We start from the raw sequence: 25,565 nt of genomic DNA, 5'->3' as shown, positions 1-25,565 counted from the left end.
TTAGTAGAGACGGGGTTTCACCGTGTTAGCCAGGATGGTCTCGATCTCCTGACCTCGTGATCCGCCCGTCTCGGCCTCCCAAAGTGCTGGGATTACAGGCTTGAGCCACCGCGCCCGGCCGTTAGCTCTTTTTTAGATTGTTTCAGTGATAGCTCATATTTTCACGGGGCAGAATGGTAGGTAAATAGCACATTGTGCTTGGAGTGAGAAAACCGTGGCAGAGGTTTTGATTGTCACTGACTGGCTATAGGACTTTAGCAAGTCACTTACTCTCTAGCAACCTCAGTCTCTTCATTGGTAAAATGAGATACAATTGCTTTAAAGGGCAAAAGATGCTATAGACTCATAGGTAAATACAGTTATGAAAGTATTTTATAAATTAGAACATACTCTACTATATAAATATTAACCATTTGTGTTATTATTACGTTGTACTGGTACCTCATTTTTGCTTGTTATGGGGACACTAATGAAATTCCCCAAATTTAGGTCACATTCCTTTTCCAGGAAGTGATGATGCCCAATAATTTAGACTGGCTCTAAGAGAAAAGCTGAGAAAAGGGTGTCTCTTTCTAGAAATACGCAGGAAGAAGCTGAGGTGAGGAGGAGAAAATTGCACAGCTTCCCAACATTTCTCAATTTGGAAATTTGTAGTTTGGTGTCATATTTTCCTATGGTGTGAATTTTCAGGCCATTAGAGGTATTCCTAATCTCTTACTGTAGCAGAAGAATACCTTATAAAGAAGGTCAATCACAAATAAATAAGCATAGTTTTTTTTATTTTTTATTTTTAAGATGTAGTCTCGCACTTTCACCCAGGCTGGAGTGGAGTGGTGTGATCTCGGCTCACTGCAAGCTCCACCTCCCGGGTTCATGTCATTTTCCTGCCTCAGCCTCCTGAGTAGCTGGGACTACAGACGTGCACTACCACATCCAGCGAATTTTTTTGTATTTTTAGTAGAGACAGGATCTCACCGTGTTAGCCAGCATGGTCTTGATCTCCTGACCTCGTGATCTGCCTGCCTCAGCCTCCCAAAGTGCTGGGATTACAGGTGTGAGCCACCACGCCTGGCCTAAATAAGCATAGCTTTTTATGTTTCTTGGATTGTTCCTACTTTTCAGGCTCTCAGTAAATGCAAAGCTCTTTGTAAATTAGACTCTGTTAATTTTCATGATGCCCTGGATAGATTTTAACTAATGACTGACAGGTGAGAAAGCTGTGGCCCACAGACTGGCATAGGACTTAGTCGACATCAGCAGAAATGAACTTATAGAGGGCATCTGCAGATCCTAATGACCAAGGGAGCATCGTGACGTATTCCCCAGTGGAACTAAGTGAGCAAGTGGAAAGTACAACTTTAAAAATATAGGGAAGAGGAGGATTCCCTGTTCCAAAGTGTAGGAATCTACTACAGGAGGCTCTCTCAAATACAGGGCAACTCTGTTCTCTTCAGTGAAGTTCTCAGAATCATACTGGAACCTACTCTTCAAGCTTTCCCTGCAGTTTTCACTTACAACTGATTCTATCAGGGAGCAGCAGCCAGGAGTGATTTATGGGGTGAAGAGGGGTGGGCATAGGGGCAGTACACGATGTACATGTCACCTCATGGTGGGGGGCATTCTCACGCTGCAGGGGCATCTCTAGCATCGGTGCTCAAGGAGGGGGAAAAAAGAGGCCCCAACATAGAAGTAGCAGCAGAGGCAGAGACTGTCTTCTTCCACCAGTCCAAAGTACCCTCTGGAAGCTAGAAGAGAGGCTAGTGAACCCCAAAGAGAGCAACATGAAGAGCGCGGCCTACGAGACAAATCAGATTGCCATAAACCAGAGCAACACTAGCTCCCGTGTGAGCAGTAGTTCAAAAAGTGGAGTAGGAAGCAAGAAAAAGTCCCCTCTCACCCAGCTTGTTTCAAAGACAAATCAAAGGATATCAAAGCCAGAAAGGAGTAATTTGAACCCAATATTTTATTAACTGAGGCCCAGAGAAGCAAAGTGATAACCTTAGGTTCTCATTGCTACTAAAAAGGGTGATTGGGATTTGACCCCATGGCCATTGATCATGCCCAATGATTAGAAATGGCTGGGCACTATTATAAAATTGAAAATTAGTAAAGGAACATATAGTTTTAATTGAAAGGAACAGCTGAATCTCCCTTAAGGTGCTAATTTAAAGAAAGGCAGAAAAGGCCAGTTAATAAAGTTAAAGACTGTAAGTTACACCTCTGTGTTCTACTCCTAGTTTCGTCTGACATAGTCATGGCAAATGACATTGTGCCATCTCTCCATGTTTTTAAGAGAATAGCACCACTGGTGTCCTGCTGTCCTTTCTGGGAACTTATACAGATTAATGAGAACACTCGAGAATTTCTGTTAATTCTTTAGAAATTATAAATTTTTTGATTGTGGGAATAGCTCCTCTTTCCCATCTTGCTAATAGTATTGGTGCAATAGACACTTGTTGACTGATCAGACAAGCTGAAGAAGATTGACTGCTAAGCTTCCAATGTGTACAGGTTGAGGCCTGGGAATCTTTCTAACATAGTTATGGGTTCCATCAAAATGGATAATTGGGGGCATGACAAAAACAAATTTTTAAACTATCAGGGATTGAACTACAAGGCAGTTGTCATCAGAGGAAAGAAATGAAGAAATAAAATTTGAGAAAAGTCTAACAGTTACTTACATCCATGGAGTAATGCTCAATCTGATAGATGGTGGTCAGCCCCTGGGTCGTGAAATAGTCCAGACATGATGAACAGCCCAACCTTGCTAAGAAACTGCAGAGGGAGGAGGGAAGAGGAAGGAGGAAACAGAAAAAGAAAGTTCACCCCAACTGCATTGGCGAGATAAGGGAAAACCCAACATTTTGCCCTTGGATGCCCTACATAAGAGATTAGGAGTGGATAATATATATGCGGGCCTTAAGTCTGAGGTTTGGAGATTATTGGTGACATGAAGTTTAGGTCTATAGAAATTAAAATCGACTATAAGGATTCCTGCAGATCAGTGATTATCATATGGTGATCTGTGGAATTCTAGGGTTCCGTGTAAGTGTCCTAGAAACCATTGCAAAGGGTGAAAGGGAAGTCCAGTGTTCAGGTTCCTAACTTTCTTGCTGCTTGGCTCTTCGCTTCAAAAATAACATCTCTACTTTATTTGTTTTGTATCTGGGCTTTGTGAGAATGGTTCATGTGGTTAAGAAAAAATTGTAGGCCTCTACTCCATGAAGTCATTCATGCCTTTTGATTTATCTCCTCCTCAGGATACAGATCCCCTTCCTTCTGGTGCTGGTCTTAGACTGATGATGATGCCACCATCATCACGGCACAGATCCTGGGTGGAATAGGCCATGCACTTTGCCATCCCTGTGATTGACATGCAGGAAAATCAACACAAATTGTTCCAGTAGCCAAATGAAACAATCATTCTGCACATGAAGCAGAAGAAGAAGATACGCACCGGGCAAGAAATCTGGGAACCTACTCTTGCCTCTGTGGGAAGCAAATCTTTCAGACTTCATGCATTTCTTTATTCTGCCTATCTGAACTCCCCCTTTGCTGGAGTGTGCCCATTTCTCATAGGCAAAGTAGTAAAGGCCATCAGTTTTTGAAAGTCCCTGTCATTTTGGATAACATTAAAACTTTTTATGGACATCCAACTCCAAAATAATGGTCCCATGGTGGCTGAGAGCTATGAGGATTAGAGAGAGGAAAAGGAGCAAGATAGCAAGTTTATTGCCCTTTTGGAAACCCAGCCCTGAGCACCAACTTGAGGGCCACAACTGACAATGTAAAAATGTGAGAGAGGAGGAAGGGAGTAAGTGAAGGTGAGGGAAACAGACATGAAAACAATATGCCTATAAACACACATTTTCCCTTGCTTCCATGCTGATTCTAGTTTTCCTCGATAAAACATTGCTGACCACTCCACAGATCAGAGATAATAGTGACTGAACTCCAACCACAGGATTGCTGTCTTTCCTTCCAACTGTTTAACGGACTATAACAGTATCCGCCCTCCGCCATCCCGGGATGCTTAGGACAGGCCCCCAGAGGCACATGCTGTGGACTCACCTGACGATGCTGCAATCTGTGGGATATGGAGGTGGGGGGGTGCAGTGGGAGGTGGATGGCATGGAGAGTGGGGGAGGGAGTGCCTGGGTGGGGCTGAGTCCATTCATGTCTCCAGCCATTGGCATGTGGGTGCCCATCATGGGAACTGAACAGAAGCAGGAGGAACAGAAAGGGTTACTGCCATCATCACGCACCAGCGTCCCCGTGGTCCATCTTGTCTGGCTAAATTTTATCAAGGGCCTAAACTACCAGCCTTCTTTTTTAATCTTCTCTCTCACTACACCCCTTCAAGCGGCCTACATCTAGTCAAACAGAACGGTCAGACTCCAAACTAATTAGGCACCTCTTGACTTTTGTACCTTGTCCTAGAACAATCTCTTTCCTCCCCTTTCTCTACCTCTAATTCTGTAGTTGCTAATTGCTCTTAATGTTAACATACTCTTCCTTGTGTTTGCCTTCAAGGGTTATATTTCTGTCTCCCTCACTAACCTGTGCAAGCAGAGAGATGAGATCTTATAGGTGTCTAGATCCCTACGGTCCCTAGCACAGTGCCTGGTACAGAGTAGGTGCTCAGTAAATTTAGGTTAAACGGATAAATGCACAAATCTGTGAATGAAAGAGTGACCCTTGGAATATTTATTTGGGAATAGGAAGACTGACTTCAATATTTAGAAGGACTCATGTGCCTAATAAATGCGGATACCATTAAATATTCTATTACTTATGGTCCATTTTCAGGGTTGTATACAGGAACACCACCAATACTTGCTGATATTTTACTAAACCATGAAGTGTAAACATTCACTGATAGAGAAAAAAAGCTTAACATCAATATTTGAAATGAATTTTGCCTTCATGTCAAAAAGAACAAAATAATTTACCAAAAGATTAATGTAATTTGTTCCTACTTTAGTGAGTAGCAGTATGCCTAGAAAAGGTCTTTGCCACTAACTAAAGAGCATAATCGATCACATCTCAGTCTGTTTCCCTTCTGAATAATTGTGAAGTACAAATAAGAAAAAAGTAGGCAAACTGTAAGTTATACAAATGTGAACCATCATCACTATTATCACAATTTTGTCATCCCAAGAAGGAACTTGAGGACTCTAAGATGTCACAAGAAATAAAATAAAGTTGAAAATAAGTGGTTTCTATTCTTTTTATGTCGAAGACGACCTGTCAAGGGGTCAGGTTTTAAGCCTTATGATGCATTTGTCATTAGTGAGTGATCTCACTCTAAAGTCTATGTTTGCCATAACAGGCAACCATTCCAAACACACACACCTCTATCTCATTAAAATATGAATGTGTGTCCAGGTGCAGTGGCTCACGCCTGTAATCCCAGCACTTTGGGAGGCCGAGGTGGGTGGATCACCTGAGGTCAGGAGTTCGTGACCAGCCTGGCCAACATAGTGAAACCCCGTCTCTACTAAAAATACAAAAAATTAACCAGGCGTGGTGGTGCACGCCTGTAGTCCCAGCGACTCGGGAGACTGAGGCAGGAGAATGGCTTGAACCCGGGAGGCGGAGATTACAGTGAGCCGAGATCGCACCATTGCACTCCAGCCTGAGCAACAAGAGCGAAACTCTGTCTAAAAAAAAAATAAAAAGCCAAAACAATGACTGTGTGCCACTAGACCACAGAAAGTATAATCCTAGCCTCCCCTGATTTCTTTAGAAGAGACAACACTGAAATGCATGTTTAGAGGTTTGATCAAAATAATTAGGATTTCAAAAGCCAAGCTTGAGGGCACTGTTTTTTAGGTAGTAGGGACTATATGACAGCCATGCAATGTTCAGTCTTCCGAATCCTCAAGGGTGTTATACAATCTTTTGCATTTTTAACACCACTTTTTTTTCCTTCAAGTTTGTGTATCCACTTTGCTAGATTTAGCCCTAGTGGAGAAGATAACTGTATTTATAGTAAAGCTATATGCCAGTCAACATCCACTTGGAGGCCTAATTCTTACAGTGTCTTTTTCATTTGTACTTAGCTGATATGAGGAATGTGTGTGAGAAGAAATAAAAGGCAGGCTGCTTTGTAGGTCAATTCCTTACTGACTGTGTCTGGGATAGAATAGGTGAGTTTAAAAGGCCAGGATTATAGAGAAACAGACATAAAATGTTAAGTATATAAAGTGATAATTTTATGGATAGAAAATGAAGTATTAGAGAAATAACTTCTTTGTAATTAGAGGTGTTTTTTTCATAGAGTCCAGACTATAATCTACTTTTCTAGATTATTTATTATTGTTATTTTTTTGAGACCAAGTCTCACTCTGTCACCCAGGCTGGAGTGCAGCAGTGTGATCTCAGCTCACTGCAACCTCTGCCTCCCGGGTTCAAGTGATTTTCGTGCCTTAGCCTCCTGAGTAGCTGGGATTACAGGCATGCACCACCAGGCTCAGCTAATTTTTGTATTTTTAAGAGAGACAGGGTTTCACCATGTTGGCCAGGCTGGTCTCGAACTCCTGACCTCAAGTGATCCACCCGCCTTGGCCTCCCAAAGTGCTGGGATTACAGGCGTGAGACACTGTACTCGGCCTATTTCTCTAGATATTAAGTTCACTGAAACATGCTGCTTTATGCATGTTGCATCCATTTTCTTTTGACTATTTCAAAGGCTGCAGGAGGTGAGTCTCCATCCAGGATAGCAGGAAGCAGACGGTTCTTTTCACAGAAATCCTTATCCCTACTGAAGAAACATCATTCTTTATCTCTACCAGTAGTATATTTTGCAATGAACGACAAACCTAAAAAGTGAAAGGTTCATAGTCAGAAACCCAAGCCACTCCACTTTGATTTGATCTGTCCCACTGTGCCTCTCATTTAGCTTAAGGACATGCTTTTCCCCATCCCAGAGACTTGTCCTATGCTAGGCTGTTCATCCTTCAGCCACAGCTGAAAGGAGATGCTCTTACTGTTGGCCCCCATGCCATCAGGAATGGTTGTAGGGGTGAGGGCGTTGCGCTGCTGAGGGTTGATAAGCTGGCTCACAGACGGCAGCTTGTTCATGCTGTTCATTTTGTTCAGAGGTGGGGAGCTGTTACCATACGAAGACTGGGACTGTATTGAGGTCCTAGGAAGACAAACGTGGAGATGCCGGTGAGCACGGGACACTGAAGAGCAGAGACTGTTGACTGTCAACAGGTCTCTGTTTAAAACATGGCCCCCAACCAAACATTTGAAAACATTCCTCTAGGATTAATGGTAAGAAGTTAATTTTGTTTCCATCTGAGAATGTTTCCTGAATAGGCAGAAACTGCAAAGCTATCATCAAATCATATTTTTCCTGAATGTGCAGAGTGCAAGGTTTAGTATTTCCTTTGAGAAAGAGAAAATTATTGCCTCCTTTTTTCCCTTCAATTGTTTTCTCCATTCCCTTTTCCTCTTTTCCCCTTCAACTCAAATAAGTTTGAAAAGCAGTTAGGGAAAAGAATTGAGCAAAGACTTAAAGGCTGACGAAAAACATGGATATCCCACGCTCAAACTGCAGCTAAGGCATTCCATTTGTAGCTTTCTGCATGTTCTATTTGGGATAAGCAGAAAATGACTACGAAGCCAATCAAACTGGGCATTTGGCAGCTCATCCTGCTGTCATGCAGAGGCCCCTACTTGGAAACATGCATTTTCAACAGAGATGTTCATGATGTATGAGAGAACCTACTGGAATGCCAAAAGCATTTCTACACAGGAGAACGCTGAAGCCCAAATAACTATTCTATTGACTTTCCATAAGTCTCCTGGAAGAAATGAAAAAAAAAACCAAAAACAAAAACAAAGCAAGATAAAAACCCAATAGTTTTTCATTCAGCATGATCTTCAATTTGGAAAGTTACTAGAACTGGTTTGTCACATTATATCTTACAGATAATATTCTCAAGTCAACTGTCATTCCTGATGTTTTATCTTAATATAAAAACTAATGATGTGTACTACAACGAGAGTCACAAAGTCAGAGCTGAAGCCTTCCTCCATCATATATTAGGATACTTGAGATGCCCATGCGAGCATCCTGGCCTTTGTTTTCTCACAAGAAAACTATACCAACTGCATACATTTACACTTGCTGCATGAGTCGGACGTGCGAGTTAATAAAACTGAAGACATGGTCCCCGTCTTTGAGACACTCATAGAGTAGTGGAGGAAATGGATATAATAATCCATCCCACCTTACAAGGCTGTGATGAGAACTGAAAAAGAGATGATGAGGAAGAAATGTACAGACTATGCAGCAGCTACATTGAATTATTGTGACCACAGAATGAAGACTGGACTTTAAGCAAGTTTCTAGTCTGTTATGGGAAAACTCCCCTTTAAAAATTCTCAAACAAACTGAATTATGTTGCTCCTGTTTACCTTTTCCCTGTCATAGCCTTATTTACATTAGAGGGGAGATCAATTTTTTGAGTTTTAGCTGCAATTGTATGTATAATTCAAATTTTAGAGGTTCTGTAAATGGACCCAGGTTTCAAGCATATATGGCATATTTGAAAACATCATTTTTAAAATGGCCCTCAAAGCTGGTCTTCGAAGCTGCCACTCTGCATTCTCCATAATTCCATGAAATAAGGAAGGCTCCATTCCATGTCAATGAAGAGCCACAGCTAGATGAATGCAAACAATATGCTCTATTTTAATGTGTATAAGTTATCATGTCAATTAATGTACAATCAACAATTCAGGTGTATTTTACAATCACTGCCTTTAAGGTAGGAGGGTATTGACTTTTCTCTTTAGCCCTTATCAAATACTCACAATTATAGATCCACATTGTGTATATGTACTGGTGCTGATACAATAAATCCTCCCAACTATAAAACATTTTCTGAATGATTGTCACACCATCCTTGTAGAGCAGGTCATGGTATAGCAGGGCAGAGATGGACAGAAATTACTATTCCAAATATACGTATGGGTAAATATAAGGTTCTAAGAAAAAACATACGCCCAAGGTCACATGTTGCTAAATGGATGCATTGAGGACAGAACCAGGTCTCCTGCCACCTATTGTTTTTTCTAGGTTATAGGGACAAGAAATAGATGAAGTAGTAAGAGAAATGTAGGAGACCAAGATGGAACAGAGGCAAAGGAGGTAACTCCAGCTACTACCAAGCACTTCTGAATCCACTCTGTCCCTGTGGGGGACCTTTCCAAAGAGTCAGCACACATGGCTATACTTAGGATCATCCATTAGTCCACATCAGAGTATAGGAAAGCATGGGGCAAGGCAGTAAGGAGATTCTCTGCCAGCTGATGTTTCTTCAATTCTCTTTGCTCACTGAAAAGTACCTAAGATTCCAGATAGCCCATATTCCTGATGCAGTTGGTTCTCTGTAACCTAAGGAGATCTCTCTATCTGTCCCTCCTCAAACCAGTCAAATGTACAGCAAGAGCTAATAGCAGGGCTTGAATCATTAATATCCGCAATTGGAAAAATAAAAATACATTTAAAAGGTTTTGCATTTTTTTCTGGACACTCAGAGTAAATTCCTTCTTACAATTCCTGTTATAACCTCCTGCTTTCTTTAGCTTGTGGTTACTATTTTTGACTATCTTATCAGTTCATTTACCATTTTTCATCATAAGTCACCAATTTGAGGAGGGTAGGTCAGAAACCACAGATGAAGAAAGAAGGAACATAGATTTTAAGTCAATCAAAACCTCTGGTCGCCTTCTGGATCTAACACAAACTAAGTGACGCAGGATGTTGTATAAGTCTCTTGAGTCTCATTTTCTTAACCTGTAGCCCAGATATTATACCTACTCTAGAAGATTTCTATTAAGAATGAGATCATGTAACAGCCCTGGACAGGGTCCAGTGATTTGTAGGTGCTCAGGAAACATCAGCGTCTTTGACTGTTTCCCTCCAGCCCCGAATATTTCACACTCTGATGTGTGGCCCATGGGATAGAAGTTAATGATGTAAGAATTAATAGAAGGAGGTGGCCAGAGGTGAGTTGGATTCTTAACTGAACATATCCAGAAATGAGGGTGAACAGTTGAATGGGGTTAACAGTCAGGAAAGGTCAGAAATTCGGAATGCCTTCCCTTTAATGTAAAAGTGAGTTTTAAAGCCACAAGGAAGGGGAGCAAGGTACTCTGTCTATTATTAATTTCACAATGACTGAACTAAAAGAAACATTCTGATAACTTCTACATACTGTGAAAAAGGAAGCAAGGCTGAATAAACTCACAGCCAATTTGAAAGCCTTGAAGAACAATCTTTTTTTTAAAAAAAATTACAAATTTAATGTAACAGTTCTTAGGTGAAATATTCCAAAAATTTCTGGAGAAACTAAAGAGAAGGAAAATGTGTTCAAAAGAATAACAGGACCTGTACCATTCTGGTTTTCTTGCCTACACTCTCCTCCCCTATTCAAAACCCAAAATACCCAAAAAAGAAAGAATCCAGCTTTCTGCAGAAAAAAATCATAAGGTGTATACCTCAGGTCGTTTTCTCTAGAGCCTCACTAGATTTTTCTAAGAATTCGGTGTAACAGAGATGTAGAAAATAATATTTCACGTATTTCTAGTTTTGAAGAAAAATCCCATTGAAGCCAAGTCCCAGTTCTTAACTTTAAAAATATAAGCTTCTGTACAGTTTCTGAAGGATAAAATTCAAAATTGAAAAGCGAGAAGTGGTTTTAGGATGTACAGGACATGAAGTCAAGTTTTCTGGTTCCAACTCTAGTGACTATCTATGTGGTAGAATATCAAAATTCCTGCAAAGACACAAGTTACATTATCCACCACCGAGATGCCCAGAATTCCACTAGATTCCTTCTTTTGGCCAAAATCTTCCATCGCTAATTAAAAAGCAACTCTCTAGTAGGATTTAGTGATAGCTTAGACTACATCATTTCAACAAACCATTTCTGGAGTAAAGAATTTGGGAGCGGAAAGGGATACTGAAGGCAGAGCAGAGCATCCCTGTTATGAGAAAGATCAGGAAAAAAAGAAGTATTGGGGGCAACATGGACTATCAGAAAAAGAATCATGTCTTCTCTCAATTTTAGCCAGTAATGCCTGCCTGTGACTTTTCTCTCTAGCTGAGTTATCTGGCTTCTAAAGACAGTGCAGCATTTATTCTCCAGATGGGAAAACTGTAATTTTCTAATATTTTCCATCATTTCAAATATGTGCATTTATATACAAGTCATTATAAACACATCAAAAACTTACTTAAAAATAGGCCGAAAGAAAATAAAAACCCTTCTGAAAGAAAAAGCAAATATCAAAAAACGCAACGTACTCACCAATCCTTTAAGGGCTTCGTGAATCAAAGTTATTAGACCAATTGAAAAACACTTTGCAAATATAACAGGAGCATCTGGTTTTACTAATGTACTTTTATCTCAAATATAAAGGTATTTTTTTCTGAAATATTTATCTAAAATACTAGTTTTTTTGGTTAGAACTTCTCATGAAGCTTTTAAAAGCAATTATTCAAGGCTCGAAACATATTATAACTAAAAAAAAATAAAATAAAAAACATTGGACATAGGTTCCGCTGTTGGTTTCTGGCCAGATATTTGCTAATGTCTATGTCACAGAAACCATGTTATTTAAAACATTTGGATTTGATTGAAATTCATTTTAGAAAATTTAGCAAATTAACATACAACTGGAAGTTTGTCAGGAATGTCAATAAATGATTCTATGGTGCCTGGCTTCCTATGACAAACTTTAAAACTCATAGGGCTAAAGTATTTTTTCAGTTAGTTTAGGCATTTGAGTTCATTGTTACTATTGGTGATCTTGATATAGAGTATCTTAAATAAAAACACCGAATACTGACAGAAGAAATGTACACAGGAACAAAGTAACGATTCTATTATTATTCTTCTTCCTTAGACCTACACGTGCTACTTCAAGCACTTACATGAGAATATTCTAGTATTTAACAGGAAAAAAGTGAGAGAGACAGAAACAAAAAAACTGCAAGATAAACCAAGATGCAAAAGTTTATTGAAAATTAAAATCACACATCCACAAAAGCAACAGCCTCAATAACAAGAAATCATTGTCTTGGTGACAGAAAATACAGAGCTGGTGACTGGGTGTGGGAAGTTGGAGGGGAGGAAAAATTTTAAAGTCTTTATGCTATTATCTTAAAATATGTTTTTAAAATGGAAAGAAACAGAGATTCTCTAAACTCTGAATAAAAAAATAAGTGGTCTACCCTTTCAATCTTTAATTTCCAGTCCAGGAGTACTGATTTTAACACATGTCTGCTTGGATCTCATTTACTCAAAACATAAGTCTCCTGGCTAAATGCATTGAACAGTATCAGTGATATGGCTGGCTTTATGGTAGATAGGCTTGAGGGACAGAAGCTCTAATTAAGCAAATTAATCACAGATTTTGTGAGAGGACTTTAAATTCTATTTTAAGCTTTGAATAATGGTAAACAACTACGTAAGGGCAATATTACTGGGGTGGATTTCTCTTTCTATTAAAAGCACAAAATGAGTTCACCTGCTATGGGGGGGCCAAACAACAGTTTTGGTAGTAGGTCTTCCAGGGTTTCATGTACGAGAAAAACTTTAGCATATCAGATGCCAACATACAGTGGCAGAGGCAGGTACACAGCATTAAGAAATGTTCTACCTACACATGAGGGGAGGATAAAAATAATGAAAGTTCTCACAAAGAAGAACTCTCCACCCACAAAGTTGATTACTTTTGGTAAAGATCACCTCACTGCCCAGCAGTACACTTGACACCTTCGTTTCTTACTACTTGCAATATTATTACATGACCAGCATTAAAAGGGTCTGACTGAGTCTCTCAGTCACCTACAACTTACTTATGCAGAGACAGTAACAACTTTTTCTCCTTTTCTTAAAAAGACATCTTAAGTTTGAGACCTGCTCAAAAGCTTCCCTATGAATTTTAGAAAAACAACAGAAGAAAACAGAAAAGGGTTCCAATAAACATCTTAATGCCCCTTTCCCCACTCCACCCCTCCCTCCCAGGAAACAACAGAAAGCTCACAGACAAACACAGTGGTTCCTCACCCACCAATGGCAGGTCTAAGGATACAAAATCTGCGGAAAACATCCTTTCTTGTAAAGTTTTGAGTCCCTTCAAAAGATTCTCTCACTAGTGGCTTTGTGCCTTTGAGCAGTTGGGTCTCTGAGCCAAAGTGTCTTCAAGTCCTGTTTATGAGGGCTAGATACACACACACACACACACACACACACACATACACACACACTCACATATACACATGGAAATACAACACACACACTTAAAATATAGAGATAGGGCTCTATGGGTACACTGATCGGTTTGGGGGGTTGGAATGTCTAAAGAAGACGTCAGATTGTTTTGGAGTTTCTCTCCGGGGTTCCACAAGCTCATTCCTGAAGCAGGCTGAAAGGAGACTGCAGAGAGGAACCAGAGAAAAGAAAACAATGAAGGCTTAGGATTTCATCTATTCAAATCAATTGAATACAGAAACACACTCCTTATACCTTCATGATCATAGTATAGACAGAATAGAGTGCCTGAAAAGCTATTTTTGTTCTTCCAATTGATCTTCTTTTAAGATTACATTACTTAAATGATCTTCTTTTAAGACTTCTCAAGATTTTTATGAGGAAGAAATGGGATAAGGCTGTACTAACAGAAATAAACATCAGAATCACTTGTGAAACTTATAAAAATGCATTTTCCTGGCTCCCTTCCAACACAAGCTGGCATCCAGGAAAACATATTTTTAACAAGTTACACAAGGCGATTCAGTCGAGGACCACTGAGATAAGGTAGATCAAGGTATTTAACACAGTGCTTAGCATGTGATTTACCGGACTCAATTAGTTAAAAAACGGAATGTAAAAGAAGAATAAACTTTAATCTTTTGTAAAATGTCATCTGGTCAATTATTATCCCTCATTACAGTTCTTGTCTAGCCTAAGTGTGAGGTATGGAGAAATACGATATTATCAGAATGGGGCCTGTGTCATCACGCATTTACAAAGAACTGTTTAATGAGTATTTTGGATATTCCCAGATTGAGACAGATAAATACCTTAATCCTTTGAGTAACAAACCGGCCTATGAATGTATATATCAAGCCCAAGAAAGCATTTTTTTGCATAATTAAGAAATTATTTATGCCACAGGATGCCAGAAATAAACCCTTTTATTTTGTTAAAAGTTGGGCAAACTCATGGACTGTTTGGAAATTGTTTCCCAGATTGGCTTTTTGAATCACATTTGGTTATGACTTTCAAAAGAACAAAGCCATTTTTATTTGGTTAATGCTAGGATTCAGTAAACCATGTCACCAGCAAGAATTCATATCATCTTAACAGAATATGCCCTAATAAAAATGGATAGGGAAGCAATGTACAGCCAACTAAAGACCTGTAAGACCTGGGACTGAGCCTGATTCCGCAATGAGGTGAGAGAAGTTACAAAAGTAATGTAATCTATCTGAGTTTAATTAATCATTGAGTTTTTTCTTCATTACCAATTCAGAGATAATAAATCGCTGCCCTGAAAACTTTGTAACTATGAAATTCAAAAGTAAACTGTAGGCTGAGTGCGGTGGCTCACACCTGTAATCCCAGCACTGTAGGAGGCCAAGGCGGGCGGATCACAAGGTCAGGAGTTTGAGACCAGTCTGGCCAACATGGTGAAACCCATCTCTACTAAAAAAAAAAAAAAAAAAATTAGCCAGGCATAGTGGCAGGTGCCTGTAATCCCAGCTAAGCAGGAGACTGAGGCAGGAGAATTGCTCGAACACAGGAGGCAGAGGTTGCAGTGAGCTTAGATCACGCCACTGCACTCCAGCCTGGGTGACAGAGCAAGACTTTGTTTCAAAAAAAAAAAAAAAAAAAAGGAAACTGTAAAAGCTTGTGTAGTTTTGTGTAGTTCCATAATAACGATGAGGGTGAATCATATGAAATTATCAATATTCATCTGTTTTTAACCTATGAAGCTGGTAATTCCAAACAGATATTCTGGAAACGTGGAGGATTTCTCTGTCAAACCTAGAAATATGGTGTTGACATTTTCTGTCTGTTTGGAGATTTGTGTACCTTTCTCTCTTCTACGTTAATAATTCTGAAAATATTGACTGGTTCTTTCTTGGATGCATGAGTCTGAGACAAAATATCAATATGCTTGATAACCATTGCCAAACAAGTGTAAAGATACAGGACTTTAAACTGAATCTACAAGAATAAATCCCAAGTAACTGAAAACAGAGTCAGAAAACCATGCCGGCCACGGTAGGGTGTGCCTGTGGTCCGCAGCTACTTGGGAGGCTGAGGCAGGGGATCGGTTGAGCCCAGGAGTTCAAGTCCAGCTTGGGAAAAATAGTTAGACTCCATCTCTAAAACAATCATATAAAAAAGAGACAGAAAAATGAAAGTAGATGTTTAAGTTTTATAATTAACTACTTACTTAACTGCCAATGAAGCACAACACAACATTACAAACAGCTCTGTGTTCTAAATCTGATTCTAGTCTGAGCTTTATTATAAACTGGCTACAAAATCACAGAGCCTCAGTTTCTCTGGCTACGGTGTGAGGGGCTGGAACCATGGATTTAAGATCCTGCTTTGTTCTAATAATCTCTGACTTGTGTTACTAATGAGCTGCAATTATCAAGTAATCATGAAAGAGAAGGAAACACTAAGGGCCCATCAGGGTGTCACAGATCTGTTTTATCATTTAAATAAAATTCATCCTGTAGAAGCTCAAAAATAAATTTCCAGAGGAAAGTAAGAGCTAACCTAAGCCAAACTGTAACAAAGCGATGTCGGCCTCATTTTTATGTTGGAAGCCAAGAATAAGGGAAAACTATTAAAAGATGAAAAAGAAATAGTACTGATCTGAAGTACAGAAGTCAAAACATTGCTAAACAGGTCTCAAGAGGCTTCTGCAAATCTGTCTTTACCGTTAATGCCCCTTGATAATATGAAGGCAAGAAGTCTAAAGACAGGTCCGATTTGTCTTTCCATTAGATTCTGGCATCTAGACACACAACTCTCTATATTTATTCCAATATATGCAAATTAACTAAAATCACATTTCTTCATAGTATAAAGCCTACTTGTATCTGTAACAATTTGATTCACAGCAACTCTGCAAAGTCTATCTTCCATAAAACCTATGATCATGAAGGTAATTGTGAAGAAATTTTTTAGAAAAGAAAAACCATGCACAAATGAAAAGCAAGCAGAAGAAAACACATAGTGGGAACCTAATAGAAGTAATTAAGGTAAAAATATTGTAGTGCCACCTTACAGAAAGTACATTCTCTTCCCACTAATTTTCCCTCTACTATAAAGAAAAATACAAAATTGATTCCTTACCAGCATAAAATTGGTACTACATTTTTGGAAAGAAAATCACAGGCTATTATAGGTATTTTCCAAGCTGATTTATTCTTTTCAAATTATTGTCAGGAAATTAGATTTTCATTTTTCTTTGTTTAGTCATTCATGCTCTTTCTTGGAGATTTGCATGAAAATAAGAGCTAAAAAAACTCAGTTGAAGAATACAACTGAAAGATTTATATAGATGCGTATCAATCACTGGAGACCCATGTATATATAATGTTACAAAGACATAATTAGACCAAATGTCTATATTTTGCAAAGATTTAATTTTGCAGTCTGTTAATTTTCATGCACAAGTTATTGCAACTGTGAGATATCAACTCAAAAGCATGCATATAACACATTTGAATGAACACACAGGGAACTATGAAGCTACTAGTTCCTTATTATCTATCTGTGGTCACACATGCAAAAAAGTGTAAATATGTCCCTAAAATCTTTTGTGCTTTTAAAAATAACACAATATTAACATGTGTTTTCTGCTCTGGTGACACAGATTATTTTATGAAATATGAATTAAAAATTCCCTTTAGAGCATTGTGAGCTAGTCAAACAATAAGCAAGGGATACTCATGGTATAAAAAAAGAGGGTTGTGTATTTTCGTGTATGCCATAAAAACAAATACATTTAGCATATGTCCCTGGACTGAATGATGTCAATCCTCCTGGCTTGTCAAGTCTCTAAAACGATGACATGAAACTATTCTTTTTCTCATATGATCCACGGAAACTGTTTAAAATTGTCCTATTAACTTGCACAATGCTGAGAATAAATTTCCAGAGCTTTCTTCAAATTCAGAATGTTAAGGTTAGAAATTCACCATTAAATTGTAGACCATGGGAAGGCAGGAGTTGCATCTTTCTCTCTTCTATCCTTAACGCTTTCACATAGCAGATCTTCAATAAGAACGTGTGACCTGAATCAAGTCAACTATTCCAGCCTCATCTGACAATGAGGTTGTCATTAACTGCATTTTATTTCTGGATGGGCATGCCTCACTTTCTCAGACAAAAAAGATATCTGTTCAAGGCTGGTGTTGTTTTTATTAGATACTGAAATGCCACCTGAAAAACCACTTTAGGATTTCCTAAAATCTTTTAATACCTTTCTAGTTTGGAATATACATATTAACTTCCAAGTATACCTATCAAACAAAATTGGAGCCTCAAGAAGCAATGAAAGGAGAACCACCTCATTTATCTGTAAGACAGACTATCAAACTACAGCAAGCTGAGTAGTTTATATATATATGTATTTTTTTTTTCTTTTTCTTTTTGAGACGGAGTCTCTCCCTGTTGCCCAGGTTGGAGTGCAGTGGCATAATCTTGGCTCACTGCAACCTCCACCTCCTGGGTTCAAGCGATTCTTCTGCCTCAGCCTCCCAAATAGCTGGGACTACAGGCGCGCACCACCATGCCCGGCTAATCTTTGTATTTTTAGTAGAGACGGGGTTTCACCATATTGGCCAGGCTTGTCTCAAACTCCTGACCTCGTGATCCATCCCCCTCGGCCTACCAAAGTGCTGGGATTACAGGTGTGAGCCACCAGACCCGGCCTACAATTGTTAGTAGGGGGACAATCAAAAGGAGAATAATATTTCATGGCATGTGAAAATTACATGAAATTCAAATTTTAGGGTCCATAAAGCAAGTTCCATTTATGGAACAGCCATTCTCTTTCCTTTATGCATTATCTTCGGCTGTTTTTGTGCTACAACCACAGAGCTGAGTAGTTGGCAAAAGACAATATAGACCAGAAAATCTAAATATTTACTACCAGGACTTTACAAAAAGCAGCCTGCCAATTCCTTTACTACATTTGAGACCTTTCCCTATTAAGTGAAAAAAAAAAAAAAAAAAAAAAAAAAAGACAGGAAAGCCAACTGAACAGTGTCTAGTTCAGCATGATACATTGCTTAGTGATTCTTTGGGTGTCATTTTGGTATAGTCAAGCTTCTAGAGTGAACAGGAGGAAATTTGGGGGTGTTTCTTAATACCATGACACGCTTCCCTTGGGAAAGGTAGATATCCCTCCTGGGTCTATAAATGATGTTACAGGCCTGTTTCTTTGATCCTGGTTGTAAGATTTTATAAAAACTAAGTCATTTTTCACTTAAGTATGTTAGTATATATTTCCATCTGACATCCCAAAACATCTATCTGATTAGCAATGGAAATTGTGCCCGCAACAGTAATTCGCCTTCAGAATACTCTGTGTGATTAAACTTTCTGCTCGGGCTTACAAATAAAGCCATACCATTAAAATTTGCAAAACTTTTATGCTAAAACTACATGGTGAGATCCCTTCTGGCCAAAAAGGATCCTGGATGCTCAAATAGCGTAAAGTCTTCTGAACAGAGAGCGTGCTTCTTTTCTCCCTGCCGTCCACTCCACCCTGGAGACAACAGGTGCTCAGAAAATGTTTCTTCACCATCAGAGATACATTCATATTGATTAAAGAAAAATAATAAAGCCAGGCACGGTGGCCCATGCCTGTAATCCCAGCACTCTGGGAAGCCAAGGTGGGTGGATCACCTGAGGGCAGGAATTCGCGACCAGCCTGGCTAACATGGTGAAACCCCGTCTCTACCAAAAAATACAAAAAATTCGCTGGGCATGGTGGTGGGCGCCTCTAATCCCAGCTACTTGGGAGGTTGAGGCAGGAGAATCGCTTGAACCTGCTAGGCAGAGATTGCAGTGAGCCAAGATCGTGCCACTGCACTCCAACCTGGGTGACAGAGTGAGACTTAATAATAGTAATAATAATAATAATAATAATAATAATAATAAGCCCTCTTTATTACATTTTCCATAGCTAACTCCCTACAACAGCTAATAACATAGAAAATAACCATTTTTATTGTTCACTTGTATTTCTATTGTAAAACATAATCTTCACCTCTGGAAGATAGTTTTTGACTTCTTTTTTGCCTAAAGTATGAAGTTGAAAGTCTACATTACTCAAGTGGGCTCATAATGTATATATTTTACACTTCTCTACAGTCCTGACAATACTTCCAGGACACATACAATATTTAAGTAAACCAGTGATTATTTTTAACCACAGAAAGGTAAATATAAACAGGGTCCTAATTGGTCAACCTCTCATTCTTTCATAAGAACTATTCTAGTCAGTCATAAAATGACATCATGAAAGATCCAAGATTCGAGGCAAAGCTTAACATACAAATAGGTTATATGTACATGGTAATATACTTGAAAAATCTGGCTTGATTTATATAAACATTTGTACTGCCGGAATACAATCTAGAGCAGAGATGCTAAAATATGGCAACATGATGCTACTTTATCCTTCTGCACCCAGATATTTCCCCAATTATTATGCACTAGGTTTCAGAATTCTTCTCACTACAGCATTCAGACAAGCCACTTTATGTTACAGTAAAGCCTATTTGCTATCCCTGGTCTACAGTGTTATTCCCAAGAGTGGATAGTGTGCATCCCAGGAGATTTACAAGACAATCCATTGGGATGAGAAATGATTTCATGTTTTCAAATATACACATTAGTACTAAATAGAGTGTATACTTACTGTTAGTGTGTATGGGTCAGGCATATAGAGAAGAGAACTAACTGTAAGTGTGAGTTTCTCGGTAATTCACCAGAAATGGTTTGTATTTAATTTCAGAACATAAGCGGAATTCCCAAAGGAAGGTTATAAGACACATAAAAAGGTTGCAACTGAAAGAGGGTTGCCACACCAGGTCATCTCAATCTATGACAATCTGCTATCTCCCATTATGTTCCACATTGGCCATCAATCACCCTATTGCTGATCTAAATAAAGTCACCTTCACTCATGCCTCCTAAAATGACACGTTGATACACTCACTGTTTCTGAAGTAAGTGCTGGTGCTGCTGCTGTTGCTGTTGCCTATACGTTTCGATTGTGTGCTGAGGAAGGTACTGCATAAGTTCCAGGGACTCTTTAATCTTCAACAGCATTTCATAAGTCTCACGGCCCCTAACCTATGGAAGTGAGCAGAAGGAAAGAAGAAAACATGAAAAGCTGTAGAACTGTTAGAAGTGTGGTCAATCCTCATTATTCGAGGATTCCGTAATTGCAATTTGTTTATTTGTAACATGAAAATCAATACTCTGGACCCTTTTGTGGTCATTCAGACCTGTGCAGTGATGAAAAATTTGAATCACCTGTGCGTGTTCCCAGCTGAGTTCGAACAAGGAGATGCTCTGTCATCTTGTAGCTCTTATGCCGTAAACCCACATTCTTTACATGATCTATTTAGCACTACATTTTTACATTTTTGTGCTTTTCATTGGTGATTTTGTTATTTAAAAAGACCCTCAAGGACAGTGCGGAAATGCTATCTAGTGTCCCTAAGTAGGAGAAGGTTGTTCCATGCCTTATGGAGAAAATATGTGTGTTAGAGAAACTTCATTCAGGCAGGAGTTATAAGGCTAATTGGCCACGAGTCTGATGTTAATGAGTCAACAGTATATATTAAATAAAATGTCTCTTAACAGAAACACACAACAAATGAAGTTTTATATTTATCTGTTGATGAAATGTATGTGACCAGAGGTGCATTAAAACCTAATCCTATATTTATCTTATGAGCGATGAGATGATTCATATTTACCAATACCATTTTTGCAATACCTTCATAAAACTAAACTACTACAAAAAATAAGAATAGATTGTAACTATGTCTGATAGGATAAAAGTTTTCATGTGCGATAAAATAAGTTTCTTTAAGAGAGTACCTCATCATCTTTTTTTAAAAAGGTCTTAAAAGCTTTTACAGTTACGAGCAGGGGCCAAGCATGGTGGCTCACACCTATAATCCCAGCTATTTGGGAGGGGACAGATTGCATGAGCTCAGTAGTTCAAGACCACCCTGGGAAAAAAACTCCTTCTCTACAAAATGTGCAAACATTAGCCGGTGTGGTGGCCTGCACCTGTAGTCCCAGCTACCCGGGGAGGTGAGGTGTGAGGACTGCTTGAGCCTGGGAGTCTGAGGCTGCAGCGAACCATGATCCTGCCACTACACTCCAACCTGGGCAACAAAGTGAGATCCTGTTTCAAAAAAACAACAGCAAACAAACCAACGGATAAGCAGGGCCAGGGCTAGAGTGAGGCAAGAGAGGCACTTAGCACATGTGTGTTGCCCTGGGAGTGAGGGACTATTTAAATTGTGCATCCTAGGCCCTTTACCTGCCTCACGCCAGTTGCTGCACCCAGTAGGAAAGGCAGAATTAGTCAGAATTCAGAAATGAAAGATGTTTTCCACCTTTGGTTGAATGAACTCTTACTCATCCCAGCTGTGGGGCCCCTTCTCTGAGAAGCTTTTCTTGATCTTACTCTTACTAGTTTGCATCTTTGGAACTTCTTGTGTACTCACACAGCACTAGACCTTGATCTGGGAAATGTTTATTTTATTACATTATAACTGTTTGTGCCCTCAATAGAAGGCAAGGTAGTTGAAAGTAAGAATTGTGTCCTACTGAACTCTAAATGCTCAAGGTCTAGCACATTTGCCACTCACCAAAAACCAACAAAATACATATTAAATTAATGGAGTTTTCCCTCACCCATAAGTTATTTAGACTAAGCCTTCTCTCAACTTGAGACGTTAACACTAAGAAGGGTACCTCCTTCTTAGTACAAACTGAAATTTTAAAATAATTTTTCAAGCAGTTCCTGGTTTATCAGCTGGAAACATATTAAGACTTTTGGAATATTTAGTGTATCAGGGTAATGTTTTACTTTAATGTCACAAGTCAGTTTCCATTTATAGCTTGAGAAACAAGACACTGAGAATCTCAGCTAACTCACCATCTGATTGGTCTACTGGGAATTTATTCCCCTGAGAGTCAGGACCCAAAGAAGATGAGGAAGAAGGTGCAGCACATCTAAACCTGCTGAGTTTCGTTAGTTCAATCCCAGGGTAGTAGTTCATGGTTAAATCTCCTGGCCCTGCTTGGCTGTGTCTCATGTCACTTTAGATGGCATCAAGGGCTATACCAGCCACCAAAATGTCATTGCCACCCTACATGGCAAAGACCTAACGCAATAAGAATTCAACTAACTACCACCATAATCTAATAAAGTGATCTCATTAGTGATCTCAAGAGAAGTAATGTCCCTTGTAGGAATTAATGAGGTTCTTACATAATAACTGGGCTAAGACTTCTGGCCATTCACATATACAGTTGTCTTTTGGTATCAGCAGAGCACTGATTCTATGACTACCCACCCCACCTGGCCTCCATGGATACTAAAATCCTAGGTTGCTCAAGTCCCTTATATAAAATGGTGTAGGATTTGCATGTAACCTATACACATCCTCTGTATACTTTAAATTACCTCTAGATTACTTATAATATCTGATATAATGTAAATGCTACGCAGTTAGTTGTTATACTATATTATTATATTTGTATTATTTTGACTGGTGTATTATTATTTTTTATTGTTCTTTTCCAACTATTTTTGATCTGTGATTGGTTGAATCTGCAGATATGGAACACACAGATAGGGAGGGCCAACTGTAACTCAGGATTCTGCCTTGCTTGGCTTTCTTTATAGTGCTGCCTAAAAGACATCAAAGTCAGGGCTAAAATTGCTGCATTATCAATTTTGTGAACTTTTTCTGACAAAATTTTAGGCCCAAATTTCTATGGCCATGCTGCCTAGGATAATCTTATCATTCTGAAATAATGAAGGGCAAATTAACTTCAAATATTTGGGTAAGAAAAATGCTATTAGGAGTTTAGCTTTAGTTGGGTGGGTAGGTAAGTAGAGAATCTCATGCTAGTAACACAGTCCAAAACTGTGCAGAGAAAGAAGAATATTCTAATTTAAAAAAATACATATTTTCTCTGCTGTGTATCACCAGCTTTCAACCCCTCTCCCCCATCCCGGTTATGGACTGAAAGTGTGTGTCCTTCCAAAGTTCATAGATGGAAATTTTAACTCCATTGTGATGACATTAGAAGGTGAGTCCTTTGGGAAGTAATTTAGGTCATGAGAGTGGAGCCTTCGTTAATTGGATTTGTGCCCTTATGGAAAAACAAAAAAACAAAAAAAACACCCTAGCGAGCTCTCTAGCCCTCTCCACTGTATGAGAATACAAGGAGAAAATGGCAGTTTGCAACTCAGAAGAGAGCTCTCACCAGAACCCAACCAGAGGGGCACCTTGATCTCAGACTTCCAGACTCTAGAAAATAAACTTCTGTTGTTTATAAGCCCTCTAGTCTAGGGTAGTTTTTTGTACAGTTTCAACTGACTAAGACGTCTCCTTTCCCATTGTCACAGATAACGAGATGACAATCATACTGTAAAAGCTCATTCAAAGAAAGTTAAAATGAAGCCACCATGAACACCCGAGGGAGACCTACTGGTAAGTATAGCAGTTCATCATCTGGGGATCTTCGCTTCTTGATGGATGTCATCTGGATACCATGTGTGTTCTGACGAAACGCTGGTGGAGGAAAAATACACGTTTCATCCTGGGAACATTTCTAAAGCAATAATGCATATTAAATATACTTAATAATTAAATATTAATAGTAATCAGATTTAATAATACATATTAGACAGTAGTACCAGCAACATGTGTAAGATTAGAGGCTCTATTCCTAAGCATCCATTTAACTGGGGACAATTGTTTTTACATTGATTGTGATCCTAGCCATAAGGAGGTGGAAGGATGGTGGGGAAAAATAAAAGAAATTCAGTATGCTGGGAAATACCCTCTGGCTTAAGTAATGTTGCAGGAAACGCCGTATCTTGCCGGTGTGTCTCTGTGAATAGATGATGTTTATGCTACTGGTGTGGAAGTCACATTTTGAGAATCCCTGGACTAAGACCTTGTCACAATGACTACTTGCTCGTGTAAAGCTGCAGGACATGCCTGGAGTCCACTTCAATGCTATTCCTATGCTCACTGGCTCTGAGGGCTGACGTCCCACTTGCTGCTGAAGGTCACAGGTCTTATCATGCAGCTTCTCCAATATCACCCCATTCTCCAACATCTGGAGTAGACTCAGCCCTACCCCATTTGGCCACTACATCTACTTACGGCGCTTCGTACCATCACCGTTCTTTGTACTGTCCGAAACTTGCTGCTTTCTGATGCTATCTTCATCCGCCTTCCTGTCTCTTCCTGGGCAAGCACAGATCCGGGCCTCAAAGCAGCGTCGGCCCAGGACTTGCCCACTAGGAATTAGAATAAAGGGGAAGAAAGAGTTAAATTCAAAGCATTTGGAAAGTCCCCTGGAGATCTCCCACTTCCATTTCCCATATGGGCCATGGCTAATGTACTACCAGCTTAGCCATGGCGGCTTTGAGAATGGACCCAAAAGTACTTGGCAGAACACAAAAGTGCTAACATGCCACAAGTAATATTAGTAAATAACATTCCGTTTGTTCTCCAAAGAGCCTCCAAGCTATTAGCTGAACAGCTGTATTTAGCTACATATTTTGAAGGAAACTTGAGTTAAGCCAGTGGATGTCTCAGGATAAAATCCCCTAAGGCAGCGCAGACTTAAAAAAAACGGTCAAATGCCTTGAGGACCACTGTCTAATCAGAACAATTCCAGTCAAATGTCAAGAATTCAGGTATGAAGTGACTGCACACCTTTCTAGCTCTTTTTTTCCCTCTAACTTTACCCACCTTCCTTTGTCTCCACTTTCTTAGATCTTTTATGTAACTGCTTGTAGCACGGATTTAAAGCACAAAGGACAAGCTCTCCGCTTTACATGCAAAATTAATGATAAAGTAGCCACAATTTCACTTTGCCCTCTGCTCATGAATTTTTGTGTAGAATGACAATTTTTACATATGCCACTTACTCTCTGGTTTCCAGAGTAACGATGATTAAAATTGGACGGCGGTTCATCCCTCCAACACAACTGCTGTTACACATGAAATTGTACAAGACTGTGGTGAATTCAGTGCCAACCTGAAAACAAGGGGAAAATAATCTGTGTTAACAATGGTTTAAACTGACGTTGTTCCCTCTCAGTTCTTCCCTCTATTTAAGGAATTCCACTTCTGATGAAGTGATATGCTTCCTCCTAAAAGGGCAAACTCTGAACCCTGTTGTAGGTTTTTCTTCATCTTGCCTCCAGGGAAGCTTAAAGCT

General features: G+C 39.3%; 1 protein-coding gene across 5 annotated transcripts in view; it reads right to left on the bottom strand.

Moving 5' to 3' along the window:
• TP63 (tumor protein p63) overlaps positions 1–25,565 on the bottom strand; it is a 267,692-nt gene that overhangs the window by 4,014 nt on the left and 238,113 nt on the right. For 2 of the 5 annotated variants that reach the window (XM_023214736.2, XM_023214739.2), the window contains 7 exons: positions 25,273–25,382; positions 24,500–24,636; positions 23,817–23,899; positions 20,287–20,423; positions 6,993–7,150; positions 4,072–4,216; positions 2,682–2,775 (listed from right to left, as the gene is read on the bottom strand). In XM_023214736.2, the coding sequence (XP_023070504.1) occupies positions 2,682–2,775; positions 4,072–4,216; positions 6,993–7,150; positions 20,287–20,423; positions 23,817–23,899; positions 24,500–24,636; positions 25,273–25,382 (864 nt within the window). Of the gene's footprint in view, positions 1–2,681; positions 2,776–4,071; positions 4,217–6,992; positions 7,151–12,013; positions 13,464–20,286; positions 20,424–23,816; positions 23,900–24,499; positions 24,637–25,272; positions 25,383–25,565 lie in introns of those variants that run through there. The other 3 variants (XM_023214740.2, XM_023214741.2, XM_023214738.2) reach the window with 2 other exon arrangements.

Source organism: Piliocolobus tephrosceles, chromosome 2, assembly GCF_002776525.5.
Source record: "Piliocolobus tephrosceles isolate RC106 chromosome 2, ASM277652v3, whole genome shotgun sequence".
NCBI classification, from domain to species: Eukaryota; Metazoa; Chordata; class Mammalia; order Primates; family Cercopithecidae; genus Piliocolobus; species Piliocolobus tephrosceles.
Note: the sequence above shows the minus strand (reverse complement) of the source record. Positions and strands in the feature narration are given on the sequence as shown.